General features: G+C 47.1%; 1 protein-coding gene across 1 annotated transcript in view; it reads left to right on the top strand.

The window, feature by feature from the left end:
* Window positions 1-19,212, top strand: part of Armc9 (armadillo repeat containing 9) — a 114,144-nt gene that overhangs the window by 51,010 nt on the left and 43,922 nt on the right. Inside the window, exons 18-19 of the mRNA XM_042679268.1 lie at window positions 499-589; window positions 5,592-5,647. Coding sequence (XP_042535202.1) covers window positions 499-589; window positions 5,592-5,647 — 147 coding nt within the window. The remainder of the gene's footprint in view (window positions 1-498; window positions 590-5,591; window positions 5,648-19,212) is intronic.

Raw genomic sequence — 19,212 nt, 5'->3', positions numbered from 1 at the left:
CAGCTTCATCATTTTATAGTTGAGGAAGCTGGCTGGGAGAAGTCAAGTGATATGAAAGAGTGGCTCAAGGGGTAAAGGCACCTGCCTAGGACTTGTGAAGCACTGAGTTCAAATCACAGCACTACTACATGCACACAAAGAAGTTGATTTGAGCTGGGTGCCTGTGGCTCACACCTGTAACCCGCTACTCCAAAGCTAAAATCTGAGGATCGCAATTTGAAGCAATCCTGGGCAAGAAAGTCTCTGAGACTCTTACCTCCAGTTAGCCACCAGAAAACCGGAAGTGGAGCTATTGCTCTAGAGAGCACTGTCCTTGAGCAGAAAAAGCTCAGAGACAGCGCTTAGGACCAGCACCTACACACACACAATATTTCATACCAAGCAGCATATTTCCTTTAATTATACATGTCACCCCTAAAAAGAAAGATCAATGTGCCCCTCTGAAAAGTGGCGAGTCCCTATGAAACAGTGAGTATTAACTGTTCCCTCTTGCTACAGGGAATGGAAGACATACTTCGCTGCTTCATCAAAGAAGGCAACGCAGAGATGGTCCGCCAAATAGAATTCATCATTAAGCAGCTCAGTTCTGGTGAGTGCGATCAAGAGTCTGGTCTGCCTTCCCAACAGCTCGCTCATGCTCCTGAGAAAGATGCCTGGCCTTCCGAAGAGGGCTCGGCTGCCCCAGTCCATCCAAGGCCTCTGGGAAGCGGGCAGGCCCAGGAGAACTCACAGCTGAGAGTCTGGCCAGGTGCCCAAGGCCAGAGTGTCCAAACATTAATGATGTCTTATCACACTGTGCATCTCTTATCACGCCATAGGCGGATGTGCAGTCTACAAAAAGGAGTTCAAAGCAGTTACTGACGCCTTCCATGCCTTGTAAGGTCTCTTTATGGGCCCCTCCCTTCTTCCTTCAAAGTCCTGCCCAACCCAGAAGGGTGACTTCCCCAGGTCCTGGGGCCAGATGCCAGTCCTTATAGCACCAACTGTAGAAAACGCCATTGACCCGGTCACTTACTCCACTGGGCAGTAAGGGAGGAAGGAGGCAGCGTGGCCCCCTTTCTAGCCGCCTTCAGTACCACGACACACATCCCATAATAAGCAGGAGAGGACCTGGGACACCTCAGGGAAGGGGAGTGGGGGCCCCGCCTCTTCCAGCCCAGGGGCCATGATGGTCACCTCCATCTCTCTCCATCCCCTTCCCTGGTCCCCAGCAGGGCATGCGCACAAAAGCTGAGCTGGTGGGAGTTCCTAATTTAAATGTCTTCATCTCGCCTCATGAGTCAGTCATGTGGCCAGCACCAAGCCAGGAAGCCCACGGGCCTGTCTTATATGAATGGTGCCTGGCTTGAGCTGCCCCAACACCTGCTAATGGCGTTTCTCCTACTGCAGGAGAGAGCTTTGAAGTTCCCAGAGGGTCCAGCAGGCAGCGAGCCGGGGACCATTTGTGCTTCAGGGAAGAGGAGGTGCCAGGGGTTCCTGCAGGAGGCAGCAGGGATGAGTGGCAGGGGGCTGAAACCCTTGTGGCCTTGCATTTTTGTCAGTCTTGAGGCTTGAACTCTGGGCCTGAGCATTGTCCCTCAGCTCTTCAGCTCAAGGCTAATGCTTTACCTCTTGATCCACAGTACCACTTCCGGTTTTCTGGTGATTAATTGGAGATAAGAGTCTCATAGACTTTCCTGCCCAGGCTGGCTTTGAACTGGGATCCTCAGATCTCAGCCTCCTGAGTAGCTAGGATGACAGGTGTGAGCCACCGGCACCTGGCTCCTCCTCGCTTCTTATAAGCAAGTATAGTTCACCTCCAAATTCAGATGGGCAGAAGATAGAACTTTATTTTCTCAGCATTTGTTCTGACTCCGAATAATCAAATAGAATGAAATGGCAGCTGGCCTCCAGGCCTGGCGGGGTCTCTCTGAGCTCTCTGAGCATGCCTCTCGGGGGCAGTTGTGCCATAGCCTGGAGGGCAGGGTTCCTCGGCAGCACAGTCCCATTCCAGTTAGAATCTTGGTCAAGGCTGCCTCTGTGTGTTCCAGTCCATTGAGAATACCCACATGCAGTTCCTTGCCGTCTAGCCTGCCTGGCAGCCAACATGCAGGATGCAGGCTCATTGGCACTCTGACCTGAGCTGAAGAATACCCACCCTGCTCCTGGAACAGCATGCCAAAGCCAGTGAGGGAGGAGATGGTTCTTGCTCTTGTAGGGGACATACTTTGACAGGGACTTGTCACAGGCAGAGCTTTGTATCCCAGGGTGTTCTGGAAGATAGGAGAAATAACTACTTCCTATTTATTTATTTATTCACTTGATGCCTGTACGGGGGCCTGGACTCAGGGCTGGGGGTCTCGCCTTAGCTTTTTCACTCAAGACAGGCACTCTGCCACTTGAGCCATACCTGCTTAATGACCTTTCTGCATTGGCTGGCTTCAAATTGCAATCCTCTGGGTCTCAGCCTCCTGAGTGGCTAGGATTACAGGTGTGAGCCACTGGCACCCAGCAGGTGATCCTTTTCCAATAAGAGGCCAAGAGGTATTTCTTCTTTATCTCCAGTCCTCAGGTGACTCATTTTCCATAGACAGAGGTGGGACCCAGGAATTGGTTACCCTACAATGTGCTGCTTAGAAACAAGATTTGGAAGTTAAACTCCACTTAGGATATGTGTCACCCACACATCAAAGTGGAGCTTGTGGAGAGCCTGTGTTCCGTCTGCTTCATCTGGTGGAAACTATGAGCAGGTGTACACTGGCACTATAGCTTAAGATGCATGACATGGCCACCACCTTTGGGTGGTAGTGATGTACTGGTTTTCCTTCATTTTTTTTTTTTTTGTCTGTTGTGGGTTTTTGAACTCAGGGCCTGGGCACGTGGTATTCCTGAGCTTTTTTGCTCAAGGCTATCACTTTACCACTTTGAGCCACAACTCCACTTCTAGTTTTGTGGTTTGCTTTGTTTTGCTTTGTTTTCTGGTGGTTAATTGGAGATAAGAGTCCCATGGACTTTTACCTGGGCTGGCTGGGAACCTCGGTGTCAGTTCTCAGCCTCCTGAGTAGCTATGATTACAGACTAGGCCCAGCAGGATTGGCTTATTTTATTTGAGTGGACATTCACACTGAATGTCAGTCCTCAGAACTATTTTCCAATGAAGTCTTAAGATCTTTAAGTACAAAGTCACAGGAATATTTTAGGATTCTAGCCCTACAGGCTGGGTGGGAACAGACAGTGATGGAGCCTTGGGGGAAATTCCAGTCTGGAGACAATGACCAGCCAGTTACAGCAGTGTCAGCAGGAACCTTGCCCCTGGCTTGGGCCCAGGCTTCACTTCCAGTCCTCAGCGAGGGTTTCAGGCAGATTCCAGCTGGACACACGCTGGCCCAGGCACATGTGGAGGCGGCTGGCCCAGGGACAGGCTGGATTGTCCTGGCAGTGCAGACTGTGAGCAGGTGGAGGGATTATGGTATCAGGCAATAAGAGAGTGGGCAAGGCAATGAGAGGTGCCAGACGTGGCATATCCACGTGAACATGAGGGGTTACCACTGGTGACCTTGGGGCCATTTTGAAGGACATTTTGGAAGGCTGACTGGAGTGTGCTATTCGTGACAAAGAGGGCAGGTTAGAATAAGGAAACCTCAGCCAAAATGCAGATACCATGTTGGCTTTGTGTCTGCAAAGTCACTGCGGGCCAGCTGGCATGTGGCATGGTGTGGGCCAGGATGGATGTGAAGGCAGGCGAGTCCGCCTGGGCACCGGCTTCCCTGAGCAATGGCCTGACACCCGTGGAGTCCATGGAGTCCTTCCCTGTAGGGTGAAGCTGTGATTTCCTCCCTGCAGGGTTCACGGGGGACGAGACGCCTCTGCCTAGCTCCTCTAGGTGAACTTCCTATATGAGTCTTCACTCAGGCTTTCCTGACCTTCATGCCTATGCTCAAGAAATGTGTGCTAAAAACTAAAAGGTGTGGCTCAAGGAGCAGAGTGCCAGCCTTTAGGGAACAAGCCAAGCAAGAGTACAAGGCCCTGAGTTCAGGCCCTGGTACTGACGGGGGATGGAGGGGGGGGCGGCAAAAGAAGTGCTAATAAGGAGATGCAGTGGGGAGGTAGAGAGGAGACAGTTCTGTGATCTGTGTCCAGGCACTCAGGACAGGCTGGGGGGAAGGATGCCTGGAGGGCACTAGCCATTCTCCCTCTGGAGCACAGGGGACAGTGCTGTGGAGGTTGGAGGTAAGGCACTGAGTATGTTTGGAGAGGTGATGGAGGTGATGGCGTTAGGGGAAGCTCCGGATGAGTCAGTAACCCACATCTGTTGTATAGCCGCCGGCCACTGTAGCTCTGTTGTGTTATAAATATTCAACAAACCCAGGAAGTAATTAATATGAGTTCCATATGACAGGTGAGGAAACTACTCACTACCTAGGCATGTACACGTACGTGCTGTGAGAACTTACACTCATGTGTAAACTCCAAAGATGATTCAGATCAGAAACTTCGAGACCACACCCCTCCTACCATTCAGAAATCATAGAGTTTAAAAACAGACTTGGCTTAAATCTCAGCTTGGCCTTACACATGCAGTAGGACCACAAGCAAGTCCTGCGTCCACCCTGTGTCCCCATCAATACCTATGAAATGGGGATGACAGGCAACAAGGCCGTTCATAAGGACTGATCAAGTGAAATGAGTGCCCCTCCCAGTATCCAGCAAGGTGCCAGCAGTGAAGCGTAGATTGCTTTCGTTCTCTGAAGAGCCCTTAGATTACACTATGTGTGTCTGCCTACTCCCTCCCTTTTTTTTTTTTTTTTGGTCTGGTCGTGGGGCCTGAACTCTGGGCCTGGGCGCTGTCCCTCAGCTCTTCAGCTCAAGGCTAGCACTCTACCACTTGAGCCACAGCGTCACTTCCGGCTTTTTTCTTTTTGCTTATGTGGTGCTGGGGAATCGAACCCAGGGCCTCATGCATGCAAGACAAGCACTCTACCACGGAGCCACTTTCCTAACCCATGCCTACCCCTTTTCTAAGTGAGTTTTTCACATTTCCCCATGCTACTATAAATCTACCCTGAAAAAAGTTGATTTAAAATTGATTTCAAGCTGGGTGCTGGTGGCTCATGCCTGTAATCCTAGCTACTTAGGAGGCTGAGATCTAAGGATACGGTTCAAAGCCAGCCCAGGCAGGAAAGTCCGTGAAACTCTTTTCTCCAATAAACCACCAGAAAACTGGAAGTGGCGCTATAGCTCAAGTGGATGAGCATTAGCCTTGAGCTGAAGAGCTGAGGAACAGTGCTCAGGCCCAGAGTTCAAGCCCCACAACCAACAACAACAACAAAATATGATTTCATATTTAAAATTAAGGTTGATAGGAAACTGGCTGAATGGCCATGATTAGGAATGGTTAAAGCTGAGTGTAGTAACACATTCCTGAAATCCCAGCACTTGGTAGACTGAGGCAGGAGGATCTCAAGTTCAAGATCAACCTTGAACTTCAAGAGTGTGAAATGGTCATGTTGGAGAGTGGCTGAAGTCGCCTCACTTGGCGTCTCTGCAGTGCTGGCAGTGTGGTGGCCAGGCTGGCACTTGGAGGGAATTCACTGACCTCTTTTTCCTGACAGAAGAGCTGCTGGATGGCGTTCTGGAATCTGATGATGATGAAGACGAAGATGATGAAGTAAGTTAGAGGCTCTGTGCAGCCTCTTGTCAGTCAGCAGTGGAGGGGGTGGTTCTGCCACTCTGCTCCTCACTGCTCTGGGGGCCGCTGAATCTCAGCTGGTGGCACTTCTGCGATTCCTACACGGGGTCTCTGGTGGGTGTCTTGGTGCCCAGGCTGGACTGCCTCCTCCAGGGCCTCTCCAGTGCCATTGATGGTCTGACCTAGGTTGAAGGCTGCACTCCCAGGTTTGAGGAAGTGGAGCTTCCAGCATCTGTGCGCTCAGTGGCCTTAGAACTTCTGCCACATTCTGCTCAAAACACATGGAGCCCAGCCCGGACTAGGAGCAGAACCGGGCGCTGCTTGCACTGGAAGGAGCGGTGGGAGGTGCAGGGGTGGCAGGATGTGGTGACCATGTCCCAGTCTCTGCTACCCTGCAGACAGCAGAGGTGCGGCGCGTACGTGTGCATGCCAGCCTCGGCCTGTTGGGGAGAGGGATCCTGGGGTTGGTTCAGAGCTGGCAGAAACCACCACATTAGTATGCTGCTGCTTTCTTTTTCCTTTTCTTTTTTCTTTTCTTTTGTTGGTGTTATTGTTGGTCATGGGGCCTGAACTCTGGGCCTTGGCGCTTTCCCTCAGCTCTTCAGCTCTAGGCTAGCGCTCTACCAATTGAGCCATAGCTTCACTTTTGGCCTTTTGAGGGTAGTTAGTTGGAGATAAGAATTTCACAGGCCTTCCTGCCTGGGCTGGCTTCAAACCGAAATCCTCACAACTCAGCCTCCCAAGTAGCTGGGATTACAAGCATGAGCCACTGGTACCTGGCTAGAAGGGGCTTCATTTATTTGGAGGAACATTCACCCCAAATGTGGATGTGGAAGGTATATTTTGTTTGCAGTTGCAGTCTGTCTGCTAAAACTGAATGTGGGGCTCCCTGCTGGCATCAGATGGGGAAGTGCTCATCCAAGAACCACCCCCCCCCCCCCATGTGCACCCACCCCTATCCCCCACCCCCAACAACTGTGCTGGATCTGAGATGAGCTGAGATTTCCTCAGCAGGTCCCCTCCCGGACTGCTATTCCCTTCCTGGGCTGCAGGTGGCAGCAGTAGACGGCCCTGTGTGGTGGAATGGCAGATCTTGACCTGTAGCCTTTATCCTCCCAAGTGAGAGAGACCACTCTGGGTTACAGAAAGGTAGCAATTAACCGAGAACGGAGGGTGGGCAGACTTCTGTAAAGTGGGATTGGAAGCTTTTAGGCTTAGCAGACCACACAGTCTGCTTCAACACAGAATAGCTGTAGAAATCTGGCTGTGTTCCCCTAAAACTATTTGTGGACACTGGAAATGAGTGTCATATAATTTTCAGATGTCATTGAGTTGTTGGGTTTGTTTTTTTCAAATATTAGAACATAAAACTCATTGTTAGCCCGGAGGCCAAACAAAAATCCATCTATGCCCAGAGGCCATTGTTGGCCAGCCCTTGGATGGAAACAGCCAGTCTGCTCTTCACTGTAGAAAGACAGCACCTCTGTGCCTGGTCCTTCAACGCTGTTCTCTATTATATATTAATGTTTTAATTACTCGCTTCCATTAATTCTTGTCACCCTGTCCAAAAGTTCCTGTTGAGATCTATTTTTTTCCCTTTCCTATGTAATTCTTTTGGAATTTTTAGTTGGCTTTGGTCTGATTTGTTTTTGTTGTTGTGGTGGTGGTGGTGGTGGTTGTTTTGGTTAGTTGTGGAGTGTGAACTCAGGGCCTGGGCACTGTCCATGGGGCTCTTTGTGGTCAAGGCTAGCTCTCTACCACTTGAGCCACACAGCCATTTCTGGTTTTTGAGTGGTTAATTGGAGATAAGAGTCTTGTGGGGACTTTTCTGCCCAGACTGCCATAACATGATCCTCAGATCTCAGCCTCCTGAGTAGCTAGGATTACAGGTGTGAGCCACCAGTGACCCGCTTTTGTTTGACTTTTTTGATACAGTCTTCCTCCCCTTCTGTGTAGCCCAGGCTGACCTCTCACGGGGATCCTCCTGCCTCAATCTCCCGAGTGCTGGGACTGCATGTACTGCTCACCACACCCAGCTTACTTTGTTTTTGATATTAATCCTTCTGTTGTTTTATCCTAAGGAAAATTCCTTTGGTTCCCTCTCCTCCCATTAAATGATTGGGATTTGACGTGTGGAAATTTCTCCTTGGAAGCAACTAGAAGCATCATTGAGGCCTTTCAGTTCTACTCTGTGCAGAGATTTGAAAATGTTTGTGTGAAACAAATTTTGAGAGAATTTCTAGAAGAGGTTTAGTGGGAAGAGGGAGGGAGAGATAAACTGAGACTGTGATAGGGGACTGTGTGACCATCACAGCACGCTGCAGTGTGAGCACCGGGGACCTCAGACACGTCCCCACATCCTGGTTCTGTGTGGCTTTTGCTAAGAACAGGCATTACTTTCATCATTGCCTGTTAAGTCATTGATAGATGCTGAAGGAAAATCAACAAGATCTTTAGATCAGTAATCCCGTTGTCACCTCTCAAAGTAACAGTTCTGAAGTAGACAGCAGAGTACTTGTCAGGGCATTTTACCACTGTAAAAGTATTTTTTCCTGGTATAGAAGACTTGAACTCAGGGCCTTGCACTTTCATTTGGCTTTTTCACTCATGGCTAACGCTCTACTGCTTGAATTACATCTCTAGTCTGGCATTTTGCTGGCTAAGTAGAAATAAGAGTCTCACAGACTTAGCTACCTGAACCATGATCTTCGGAGCTCAGCCTCCTGAGTGGCTAGGATTACAGGAATGAGCCACTGGTGCACAGGTTTTCTTGTTTGTTTGTTTGTTTGTTTGTTTTTTAGTATTTAGATACAAAATACTAATCACTGTTCTTGATTGTCTGCTTAGCACAAACCAGAAACCAGAGACACTTGTGCTCCTTGGCTTACACTGAGCTGGAGTGTGCACTCACGCACCCCGGCCCCACCCTGGAAGCTCTCCAGAAGATCCCAGATGCAAAACCTAGTTTTTCTTCTTCTCATTTCTGAAGATGCCATAACTTTATGCCAGTTATATCTGAATGTAAACCATTTATATACTAAAATTTAAAAAACGATAGCACTCAGCTGGTGAAGGTGGTAGATGCCTGTCACAGCAGCACGTGGCAGCAACAGGATCACGATGGAGCTTGAAACCAGCCTGGGCCCCAGTGAGATCTTTTTTTAAAGGATGGATAAAGTGAGGTTGAATGAAGTGGGGGAGAGCGAAAGAAGGGGTGACTTGGATCAAGATGCGTTGTACTCACCAGCTGCCCCTTTGAATCGAAACCCTTTGGGGCTGGGAAGGTGGCTCAGTGGTAGAGCGCTTGCCTTGCATGCTCGAGGCCCTGGGTTCGATTCCTCAGCACCACATAAGCAAAAAGAAAAAAGCCAGAAGTAGCACTGTGGCTCAAGTGGTAGAGTGCTAGCCTTGAGCTGAAGAGCTGAGGGACAGCGCCCAGGCCCAGAGTTCAGGCCCCACGACCGGACCCAAAAAAAAAAAAAAAGAAACCCCTTTGAACAACAACGTACAAGATCATTTTTAACAATTATGAAATAAAAATATAGCTAAGAATGTATCTTCTGAGTTACAGGCCTTCTAGCATTTTAATGTGCACTGAAAAAGAAAATGGTAAAGTTAATGTGGACAGGACTTAAAGGAAACAGGACGGTGCTGGCCTGTGGACCGCAGATGTGCGCCAGTAGGCGTAGGGGAGAGGTCTGGAGGGCGACACCCTTGCTGTTGACTTTAGGAGCCGTACGTGGGGAGTCAGAATGAGGAACTGTGAGTGAGAGGACTACAGACAGGCCCGGCCCCACCCAGTGAGAAGCAAACACAGGATAGCGGCTGTGGGGGCATGGGACATTTTGTGCACTGGTAGGTACAAGCCACACTGGGGTGAACAGCGCAGGGGAGCACGTGGGAGAGTGGCACTAGCAAGGATGCACAGAAACTGCTGTGCATGGCAGGAGGCATGCAAGGTGCGAAAGTTGAACTTGTTTTTTTTTGTCGGTCGTGGGGCTTGAACTCTGGGCTTGGGCACTGTCCCTGCATTCTTCAGCTCAAGGCTAGCGCTCTACCGCTTGAGCTACAGTGCCACTTCTGGTTTCCTAGTGGTTTATTGGAGATAAGAGTCTCACAGACTTTCCTGCCCGGGCTGGCTCTGAACCGGGATCCTCAGATCTCAGCCTCCTGAGTAGCTAGGATTACAGGCGTGAGCCACCGGCGCCCGGCCTGAACTTTCCTTTGGCTTAAGACAGACCAGGCTGGGTGCCAGTGGCTGACGCCTGTAATCCTAGCTTCACTGGAGACTGAGATCTGAGGATTTCTATTTGAGGCCAGCCCAGGAAAGTCCATGAGACTCCTATCTCCACATAACTAGCAAAAGGCCAGAAGTGGAGGTATGGCTCAAGTGGTAGAGCACCAGCCTTGAGTATAAAAGCTAAGGGACAGCACCCGGGCCCCGAGTTCAGCCCCAGTACTGGCACAACAGAAAAATAGAAAGAGACAAAACAGATGTAACCATATCAAATGCTAGAAGAAGTCTAGGTGGTAGGGCAGTGATGCTGGATGGTCAAGGTGGGGGAGAGTAGGGGGACAGGGACAGGAGGGAGAGGGAAAGAGGAGGAGAGGATGGCCTGGGAAGGACACGTATCTTCATTAGTTTCTGAATTGCTTCTACTCTTTGGCCCACAGCTTCCAGACCCACTTAAAACACTAGAGGATGGGAAGTGCAGCGCCGGTGCGTGCAGTACGGGGCAGCTAGTGCTTTGAAGAAACTGGTAGCCAGTGTGCGTTATTTTTGTGGCTAACGTACGAGGCCAGGCTCAGGAGCCTGGCTCAGTGTTGTCACCCCAAGTGGCTCGGGTTTCCTTATTACATGTGAAGGTGAGGCTCCCCGTGTCCGGCTCCCAAGTGGCTTTCCATGGAGATGAAAGGCCTCTCTGTGCTATTCTAGAAAACCGATTTGAAGACAAACATTCTCCCTTTTTAACAAAACAGGTTTCAGTGCCAGGGGAAGTCAGCCGTGGACAATTACTTGTTGGTGCCATGTAAGTGACAATCATGTGATCAGCAGTTTTCCTTCTGTTCCGATGTCTCAAGCCCAAGTCAGTTATTATTAAGTGAACAAATATATTTAAGAGCCATGAAACAACAGCATTCTAGGAAAGAACAAGGAAGAGATGGGGGAAAACAGCCTCTCTGGGTGGCTCTGCGGTGCACAGTACCTCCACAGCTTCTGAGGATGCTGAGACCCGGAACTGCCACCCGTGGGCCATCACCAGTATGTCTGACACTGTTCTAGCACCGTCCCTCAGTTCCCAGGTGGTAGGTGTTTCATTATTTCTGTTCCACAGATGAGGAAACAGGGAGAAAGAGGAGGTGTGTCGTGTTCACAAAGCAGCTGAGTGAGCAGTGCTGGGCGTAGAAGCAGGGAGTGGGCAGAGCATGCCCTTAGCCTTGCCCTTGGTTGTCAGAATCTAGAGACCCAAGACCAGCTGCAAAGACTAGAGGAGATACAAGCAGTTAGGTGCATGAAGGAGGTAGAAACAGGAAGTCCTGCAGACATCCTAAGTATTTCTCCCAGTACTGGTAGACAGCTAGTTCATAGGTACCTAGAATGAGGGCTGGAGTGTGGTTCAATGGTAGAGCACCTGCCTAGCAAGTATGAGGCCCTGAATTCAAATCCCCAGTACCACTAACAGTAAAAAATAGAATTGAAGCAAGGCATGTGGTCGGGGAGGCAGGAGAGGCAATCTCCTAGGAGAGGCAGCACAGCACCCAGCGGACATGAGTTCATCACCTACTGCACGCGCTCTTTCCCATACCTGTTTCTTTCAGTACTGGGTATTGTCCTTATACTTGCTAGGCAAACCCTCTAATACTTGACCTATGCCCCTAGCCCTCTGGTTTTTATTTTGTTTCTGAGATAGGGTCTCACTGCTTTTCCTTGAGGTGGCCTTGAACTCATAGTCCTGTCAAATACCTGAGATTACAGATGTGCACTGCCATATGTGGCTTCTAGATTGCTTTAATTTGTTTTTCCTGCTGGGTGCCAGTAGTTATGCTTCTACTCAGAAGACTGAGATCTGAGGATCATAGTTCAAAGATAGCCCAGGCAGGAAAGTCTATGAGATGCTTATTTGCAATTAACCACCAAAAAGCTGGAAGTGGAGCTGTGGCTGTGGCTCACAAGCTCAGGGTCAGCGCTCAGGCCCTGAGTTCAAGCTGCAAGACTGGCAAAAAAAAAATTCTTGCTAGTACTGGGGAAAGGCTGTTAGATTTCTCACAGGGCGTTTTTCCTCTATCTCCACCAGCAATAAGTGTTTTGTTCATTTTATGTTTTTGCCAGTCTAATAGTGACAAAGTGCTAACTCAGTGGTTTTTTGTTATGATTTTTATGCCAGTGCTGGAGCTTGAACTCAGGGCCTTGTACTCTCATTTGGCTTTTTTGCTCAAGGCCTGGCGCTCTATGACTTGAGTCATACCTCCACTTCCTAATGTTTTATCTGTTCTCTGACAGGTAGTGAGTGAGCCTCTTTCTGTGTTTCTCCCTGGGGCTTGTGGTGGGACCTGGCCGGAGGGAGTGGTCCTCGAGGACCGTGTCTTCCCTGGCCTTGCCCGTGTTCCCTCCGCTTGCCCGGACGATGAGGGCAGCTGTGCTACCTCCAGCCCCACAGCCAGAACCCCTGGCATCCAGTGAGCTCGTGGCTTTCCTCCTGAAGTTGATTTTTCTCAAGTATTCTGTCACAGCAGCGAAAAGTTGACTAATGCACTCAATACTTTTTGCTACAAATCTTTAAAAATAAAAACACAAACTTGTAAGCGAGGTGCTGGTGGCTCACACTTATAATCTTATCTACTCTGTAGGCTGAGATCTGAAGGACGGAGTTTCCCAGCCAGTTTAGGAAAAGTCCATGAGATTCCATTTCCAAAATAACCAGCACAAAGCCAGGCTGGAGTCATGCTTCAAGTGGTAAAGTGACAACTGACCAAGCAAGCCCAGCAAGCATAAGGTCCTGAGTTCAAACCCAGTACCAGCATAAAAAAAGTTTGGGGCTGGGAAGGTGGCTCAGTGGTAGAGCGCTTGCCTTGCATGCATGAGGCCCTGGGTTCGATTCCTCAGCACCACATAAGCAGGGAAAAAAAAGCAGGAAGTGGCGCTGTGGCTCAAGTGGTAAAGTGCTAGCCTTGAGCTAAAGAAGTGAGGGATAGCGCCCAGGTCCTGAGTTCAGGCCCCACGACCGGACCCAAAAAAAAAAAAAAAAGTTTGGTTGTTTTAGGTCCAAGACCAGGACTTGAACTCAGTACCTCAAGTTTCACTCTTTGGCTGATACTTTACCAACTGAACCACAGCCTTCAATCCCTAAAATAATTTTTTAAGATATACTAAAGTTTCTCTTTTAGAACTGCCCAGTTTGCTGTCCTGACTAAATCTTCCCTCCACCTTCAATCTTATATGTAGTGTCCCTGGATTTTCTTCTGAAAAAAAATTTTCCCTTGAAATTATTAGATACTTTATACATGGGAAGGAAAAATTATAATGTTTAGATAAGACTTGAAGTAGCTGTCCTCTGATTTTTGGTTTCAGGATCCTTATACACTCTGAAATATCACTGAAGATTGTAATACCCTTTGTTTATAGGTATATAACAGAATTCTCCAAAATAGGTGTCTTTAACCCACATTTCCCACATGTGAGGCAGGAAATGCTTCTTTTTCCATTTTCCTAACTTTAACCCTATAATACTAAAATAAATCCTTGCTAAAACTAAAAAAAAGTAAAATTTAGAAGTAAAATGGTGAGATGGTAAACGTTGAAATATTTATTAGTATCAAAAATAACCATAGTAAAGCCTGGCATTAGATACAGCTGTGATCCTATCCTCGGGAGGCTGAGAATCGTACAGAACCAGCCGAGCAGATGAATCTTCAAGACTCTTATCTCCAAATAGCTAACAAAAAGCTGGAAGGAGAGAGGTGGGTCAAGTAGTAAAGCATCAGCCTAAGCAAAAAAGCTGAGCAAGAGTTCAAGGCCCTCAGTTCAAATCCTAGTAATAGTAATATTAATTAATATTATTGTTTAAATTATTATTCTTATATTATTATTATAAAACCCATAGCAAGTTAAATCAAAAGATATATTCTTTTTTTTTTTTTTGGTTGGGGGGGGTGAGTCCGGTCAAGGGCCTGAACTCTGGGCCAGGGCACTGTCCCTCAGCTCTTCAGTTCAAGGCTAGCGCTCTACCACTTGAGCCACAGCGCCACTTCCGGCTTTTTTTTTCTTCTTATGTGGTGCTGAGGAATCGAACCCAGGGCCTCATGCATGCAAGGCAAGCGCTCTACCACTGATCCACCTTCCCAGCCCCATCCAAAAGATAAATTCTTAGGAAAAAGAATTTTCCAAAACAAGAAGAGTAATATTGTGTTTTATTTTTGCAAATCTCCTTAAAAGTCTGGGTTCAACAAAGGCAGTTGGACTCTGAGATAAGCCTTTGGGTTCTATTTGTTCAAATATTTTGTTTTGATTGAAAAATATAAAATATGTCCAGCCTCACACATTCGTTTAGTTGAAAACAGAGGTAACACATTTTAACCACCTTTTCTGATAAGTGTTTTTCTTTGGTAGTGCTTCAAAATCAGTAAAGTAGGAGTTTATTAAAGGGTAGTTGCAGTGTGGAATCAGAAACCATAAATAATAAACCATTCTATTACTAAAGTCTATTGACCTATTTTGCATTTTGTTATTTTTATTTCCTGATTGTTCATTGTTATCATATATTAATAGTGATTTTTTAATTTTTTTTATTTTTTTTGTCTGTTGTAAGGCTTGAACGCTAGGCCTGGGCATTGCTCCTCAGCTCTTCAGCTTTTCAGCTAGCGCTCTACCACTTGAGCCACAGCGCCACTTCCAGTTTTCTGATGGTTTATTGGAGATAAGAGTCTCAGGGACTTTCCTTCCCCGGGCTGGCTTTGAACCACGATCCTCATATCTCAGCCTCCTGAGTAGCTAGGGATTACAGGCGTGAGCCACCAGCGCCCTGCTCTAATACAGTGACTTTTGCATGTTGATCTTGTGTCCTTCAACCTTCTGAACTCCCAAGAGTTGTTGGGTTGGGGGCAGGGGAGGTGTTGATATGGTTCCCTTAGGGTTTCTCATATTCAGCACCATGTTATCATTGAATAGAGATAATTTTACCTTTCCACTCCAGCCAGTCACTCCAGCCAGTCTGGACGGTTTTTGTTGTTGTTCCTTTTCTTGCCTAACGTAGCTACAGAAGGCTGGGAGTGGACATCTTTGTCTTATTCCTGATCTTATGGACATTTTCAGTCTTTCTTCTTTTTTTTTTTTTTTTTTTGTTGGTGGTGGTGGTTGTGGGGCCTGAACTCTGGGCACTGTCCCCCAGCTCTTCAGCTGTAGACCAGCACTCTACCACTTGAGCCTCAGCCCCACCTCTGGCTTTTTCTGCTTATGTGGTGCTGAGGAATCGAACCGAGGGCCTCATGCATGCAAGGCAAGCGCTCTACCACTGAGCCACCTTCCCAGCCCCATCAGTCTTTCTTTCTTTAGTATGATGTTAGCTATGGGTCTTCGGTAAATGCCCATTTGTCAAGTTGAGAAAGTTCCTATCTAGTAGTCCTAGTTTCCAAGAATTGGAGTTTGTCAAATACTTTTTTTCATCATTTGAGGTGGTCATTTGTTTGTTTTTCTTTCATATTATTAATAGGTGATGTATTATACTGATTAATTTTCATATGGTAAGCCACCATTTTAGTTGGGCAAAATTCCACTTTATCATGGGTGATTGGATTTGTTAGTATTTGTTGTTAGTATTTGTTAGTATTTTGTGCTAGTAGTCCATATTCATGAAGGACTATCAGCCTACAGTTTATATGGCTTTGATTCTTCTGTCAAGTTAATACTGGCCTCACGGTGTGAGTGAGGAAGCATTTCTCTCCTAGTTCAGAGATGGTGAGGACTGTGCTAATAATAAGCATCTACTGGAATTCATGACACCATCTACACCTGGAATTTTGCTCTGTAAGAAATCTTTGATCGGGCTAGGAAAGTGGCTCAGTGGTAGAGCGCTTGCCTTGCATGCATGAGGCCCTGGGTTCGATTCCTCAGCACCACATTAGCAGAAAAAGTCAGAAGTGGTGCTGTGGCTTAAGTGGCTCAAGTGGTAGAGCGCTAGCCTTGAGCTGAGGGACAGCACCCAGGCCCAGAGTTCAGACCCCACGTCCGAACCCCCCCCCCAAAAAAAAAATCTTTGACCACTAATTTCTTTATTTATTATAGGTCTGTCCTTCCATATATATTTTTTTTTTTGGTCAGTCGTGGGGCTTGAACTCTGGGCCTGGGCGCTGTCCCTCAGCTCTTCAGCTCAAGGCGAGTGCTCTACCACTTGAGCTACAGTGCCACTTCTGGTTTTCTGGTGGTTTTTTGGAGATAGGAGTCTCACGGTCTCTCCTGCCCGGGCTGGCTTTGAACCGCCATCCTCAGATCTCAGCCTCCTGAGTAGCTAGGATTACAGGCGTGAGCCACCAGCGCCCGGCTTGTCCTTCCGTATTTTTAAATTCTAATGTTTCCTCTTGAAATAGTCTTGTATCCTCTTAGGGATTTTTTTATGTTTTGACTGTCTGATTTATTGATGTATAATTTTTCATTGCATTCCCTTACTGTCCTTTGTTTTCTGTAAATTCATGAGAAATGTTCCCATGTCCCATTTTCATTCCTGATTTTAAACATTTAATACGTCTCTTGGTCTGTGTAGCTAAAGGTTTGTCATTTTTTCTGATCTTTTCATAGAACCAATATTTATGTTCATTTTGTGGGTTTAATCATTGTTAACTTAGGACAGAGCCCCTGGGGAGATTATAGACACTGAGCAAACTCTCAGGTCAAATAAAAATAAATCCTGTGAAACTGGGCGTGGTGCTACATTGCTATCATCTGAACTACTCACAAGGCCGAAGCAGGAGGATAGCTTGACCATATAAGTCTGAGACCATCCATAAGTTTGAGACAAGTTTGTAGAGACCCTATTTATTTAGATCCTGTTCTCAAAAGAAAGAAAGCAAGAGAAAAAGGAAGGGAGGAGGGAGGAAAGAAAATAGAGAAAGAAAGGAAAGAGAAAGAAAGGGAGAGAGAGAGGGAATATCCTGTGAGGATTTTCCAGAATTTACCAGGTCAAACAATGCCATTCTTTGCTGGGAATGCTGCATGTGGGGAACAGAGTGCGCTGGTCTCCCTCCTGGTGTTTCCCTTGGTGGCAGGACTGTGGGGTTTCCCTGCAGCTGTGGAGCTTGGCGGGCAGGGTAGGAAGGGGCAAGTTTAAGTGCTCTGACATTCACTGTTGTTACTGAGAGATGGCCATTTGTCTTGCATAAATACTGCTCAGATCACTGCAAACCTTGGTAATTTACAGAGAAACTCGAAACTGAAGTTTCCAAATCAACAGAAACAAGCAGATCTTATCTGTTTTTGCTCTGTTCTGGTTGCTTTTATGGAGAAACGGATTTTCAGAAATTCTTTACAATTCCTGTTGGCTACCTGCCCATCCTGTGCTCTCAATGGTGCTTTTATCCCTGCATGAGTTTGTATTACTATGAATTGGACATTGGAAAAGTATTAATTTACCAGTTCTTCCAAATGTTTCATTACACCTTTCATTAGACCTCATCCAAAAATTGCATTAGTGCCACCAGGCGCTGGTGGTTCATACCTGTAATCCTAGCTTGTAAGGCTAGGAGGCTGAGATCTGAATATCATGGTTCAGAGCCATTCTAGGCAGAGAAATGTGAAAGATCTTATCTCCAATTAACCAGCAGAAAGGCAAAAGTGGAGCAGTGACTCAAGTGGTAGAACAACAGCCTTGAGTTTAAAAAAAGCCAATAGAGAATGCAAGGCCCTGAGTTCAAGCCCACACACCACACCCACAAAATTTGCTTTAGTATCGGCTGGGGGCCAATGACCCACACCTCTAACTCTAGCTGCTCAGGAGGCTGAAAAGGCCAGCCTGGGTAGAAAGTCTGAGACTCATCTCTAACCACCAAAAAGTTGGAAGTGGAGGAGCTGGGAAGGTGGCTCAGTGGTAGAGTGCTTGCTTCCCATGCATGAGGCCCTGGGTTCAATTCCTCAACGCCACATAAGCTGGAAAAGCCAGATGTGGCTCAGAGCTCTAGCCTTGAGCTGAATTATTCAGGGACAGCACCCTGGCCCAGAGTTCAAGTCCCATGACTGAAAGGAAAAAAAAAAAGCTGGAAGTGGAGAGTATTGTTTTTGAGCACAGAAGTTCAGGGACGGTGCTCAGGCTCTGTGCCAGGATTGGCACCCCCTAAAAAAATGCATTAGTTAAGATCACCACTAATCTCACAGAAAATTATTTAGATATTGAGATGCTATATAGCACACAATGGCAAAAAAGACATTTTCTCCTGAAAGCTTAAATTTTATTATTACTAACAAGTAGTATAAGTTGTTTCCTTGAAATGGCAGGCTTACTGCAATGATTTCTGAGAAACTGCCTGCCCCAGACCCAAGTGTGAACAGCCAGAGTTTGTCTGTCAGTTTTTCCTTGAAAATGTGCTGTTTAACTTGCAGCCCAAGTCATTTTCTGGTGCTTTCCCTCATGAGACCCATAGGGCAGAAGTGCTTTATCTGAGCATCCTACATGCTTATACAGAATATTGAAAAGGCAGCCGAAAGGGTGGTTTAATATGATCGAGGACATTCTCTTTTCTTTTTTTCTTGTGCTAGTCCTCAGGACCTGGGTGCTATCCCTGAGATTTTTTTGCTTAAAACTAGAACTCTACCACTTTAGCCACAGCTCTACTTCCAGTGTTTCGGTTTTTGGGGTTTTTTTGGAGCTAAGAGTCTCATAGACTTTGCTGCCCAGGCTGGCTTCAAACCACAATCCTCAGATCTCAGCCTTCTGAATTGCGAGGATTATAGGTGAGAGGTGCTGGCACGTAGCTTGGAAGACATTCTTAAATGAAACTCGGTTCACCTACCTGTCATAAGTTATTATTTGGATATGAGCCCCCCACAAAAAAAATATTTTTACTGTGTTGAAAGCTTGATCCCTGCTGGTGGCTGGCATAATTGGATCAGTGCGTCCGCGGATGAGTTCACAGCTCAACAGGCTAATAGATTGCAGTGTGGCTTAGTTAGGGGAAGGGAGGTCGTGAGGATATATCATGTGCCTTGGAAAGGCACATTTTGTCCCTGTCCCTTTCTTGTCTTCCTCTGAAGGGACCACTGCCACACCCTTTGGACACCATGCTTTTCTACCTCAAAGCAAAGGAGCCTGTCAGCTGTGGACTGAAACTCTAAAACCATGAGGCAAAATCAAGCTTTCCTCTGTTAACACTTGGGTTTGCATGCAGGTATTCGCAGTCACGCGACATGGGTCTGACCCATCTGTGTATCTACTGCCTCTGTTTGTTCTAGCTGTAGCCTTACCCGTCACTGCTTTTGTTCCTTTTGTGCAAATGCCAGTACTACCAGTGATCCATGGAAGTCAGCAGAAGTGGCAGCACGTTAAATATTTCACTGGGTTTTG

Source organism: Dipodomys spectabilis, unplaced genomic scaffold (assembly GCF_019054845.1).
Source record: "Dipodomys spectabilis isolate Male_0828 unplaced genomic scaffold, ASM1905484v1 ptg000051l, whole genome shotgun sequence".
Classification (NCBI taxonomy): Eukaryota; Metazoa; Chordata; class Mammalia; order Rodentia; family Heteromyidae; genus Dipodomys; species Dipodomys spectabilis.
Note: the sequence above shows the minus strand (reverse complement) of the source record. Positions and strands in the feature narration are given on the sequence as shown.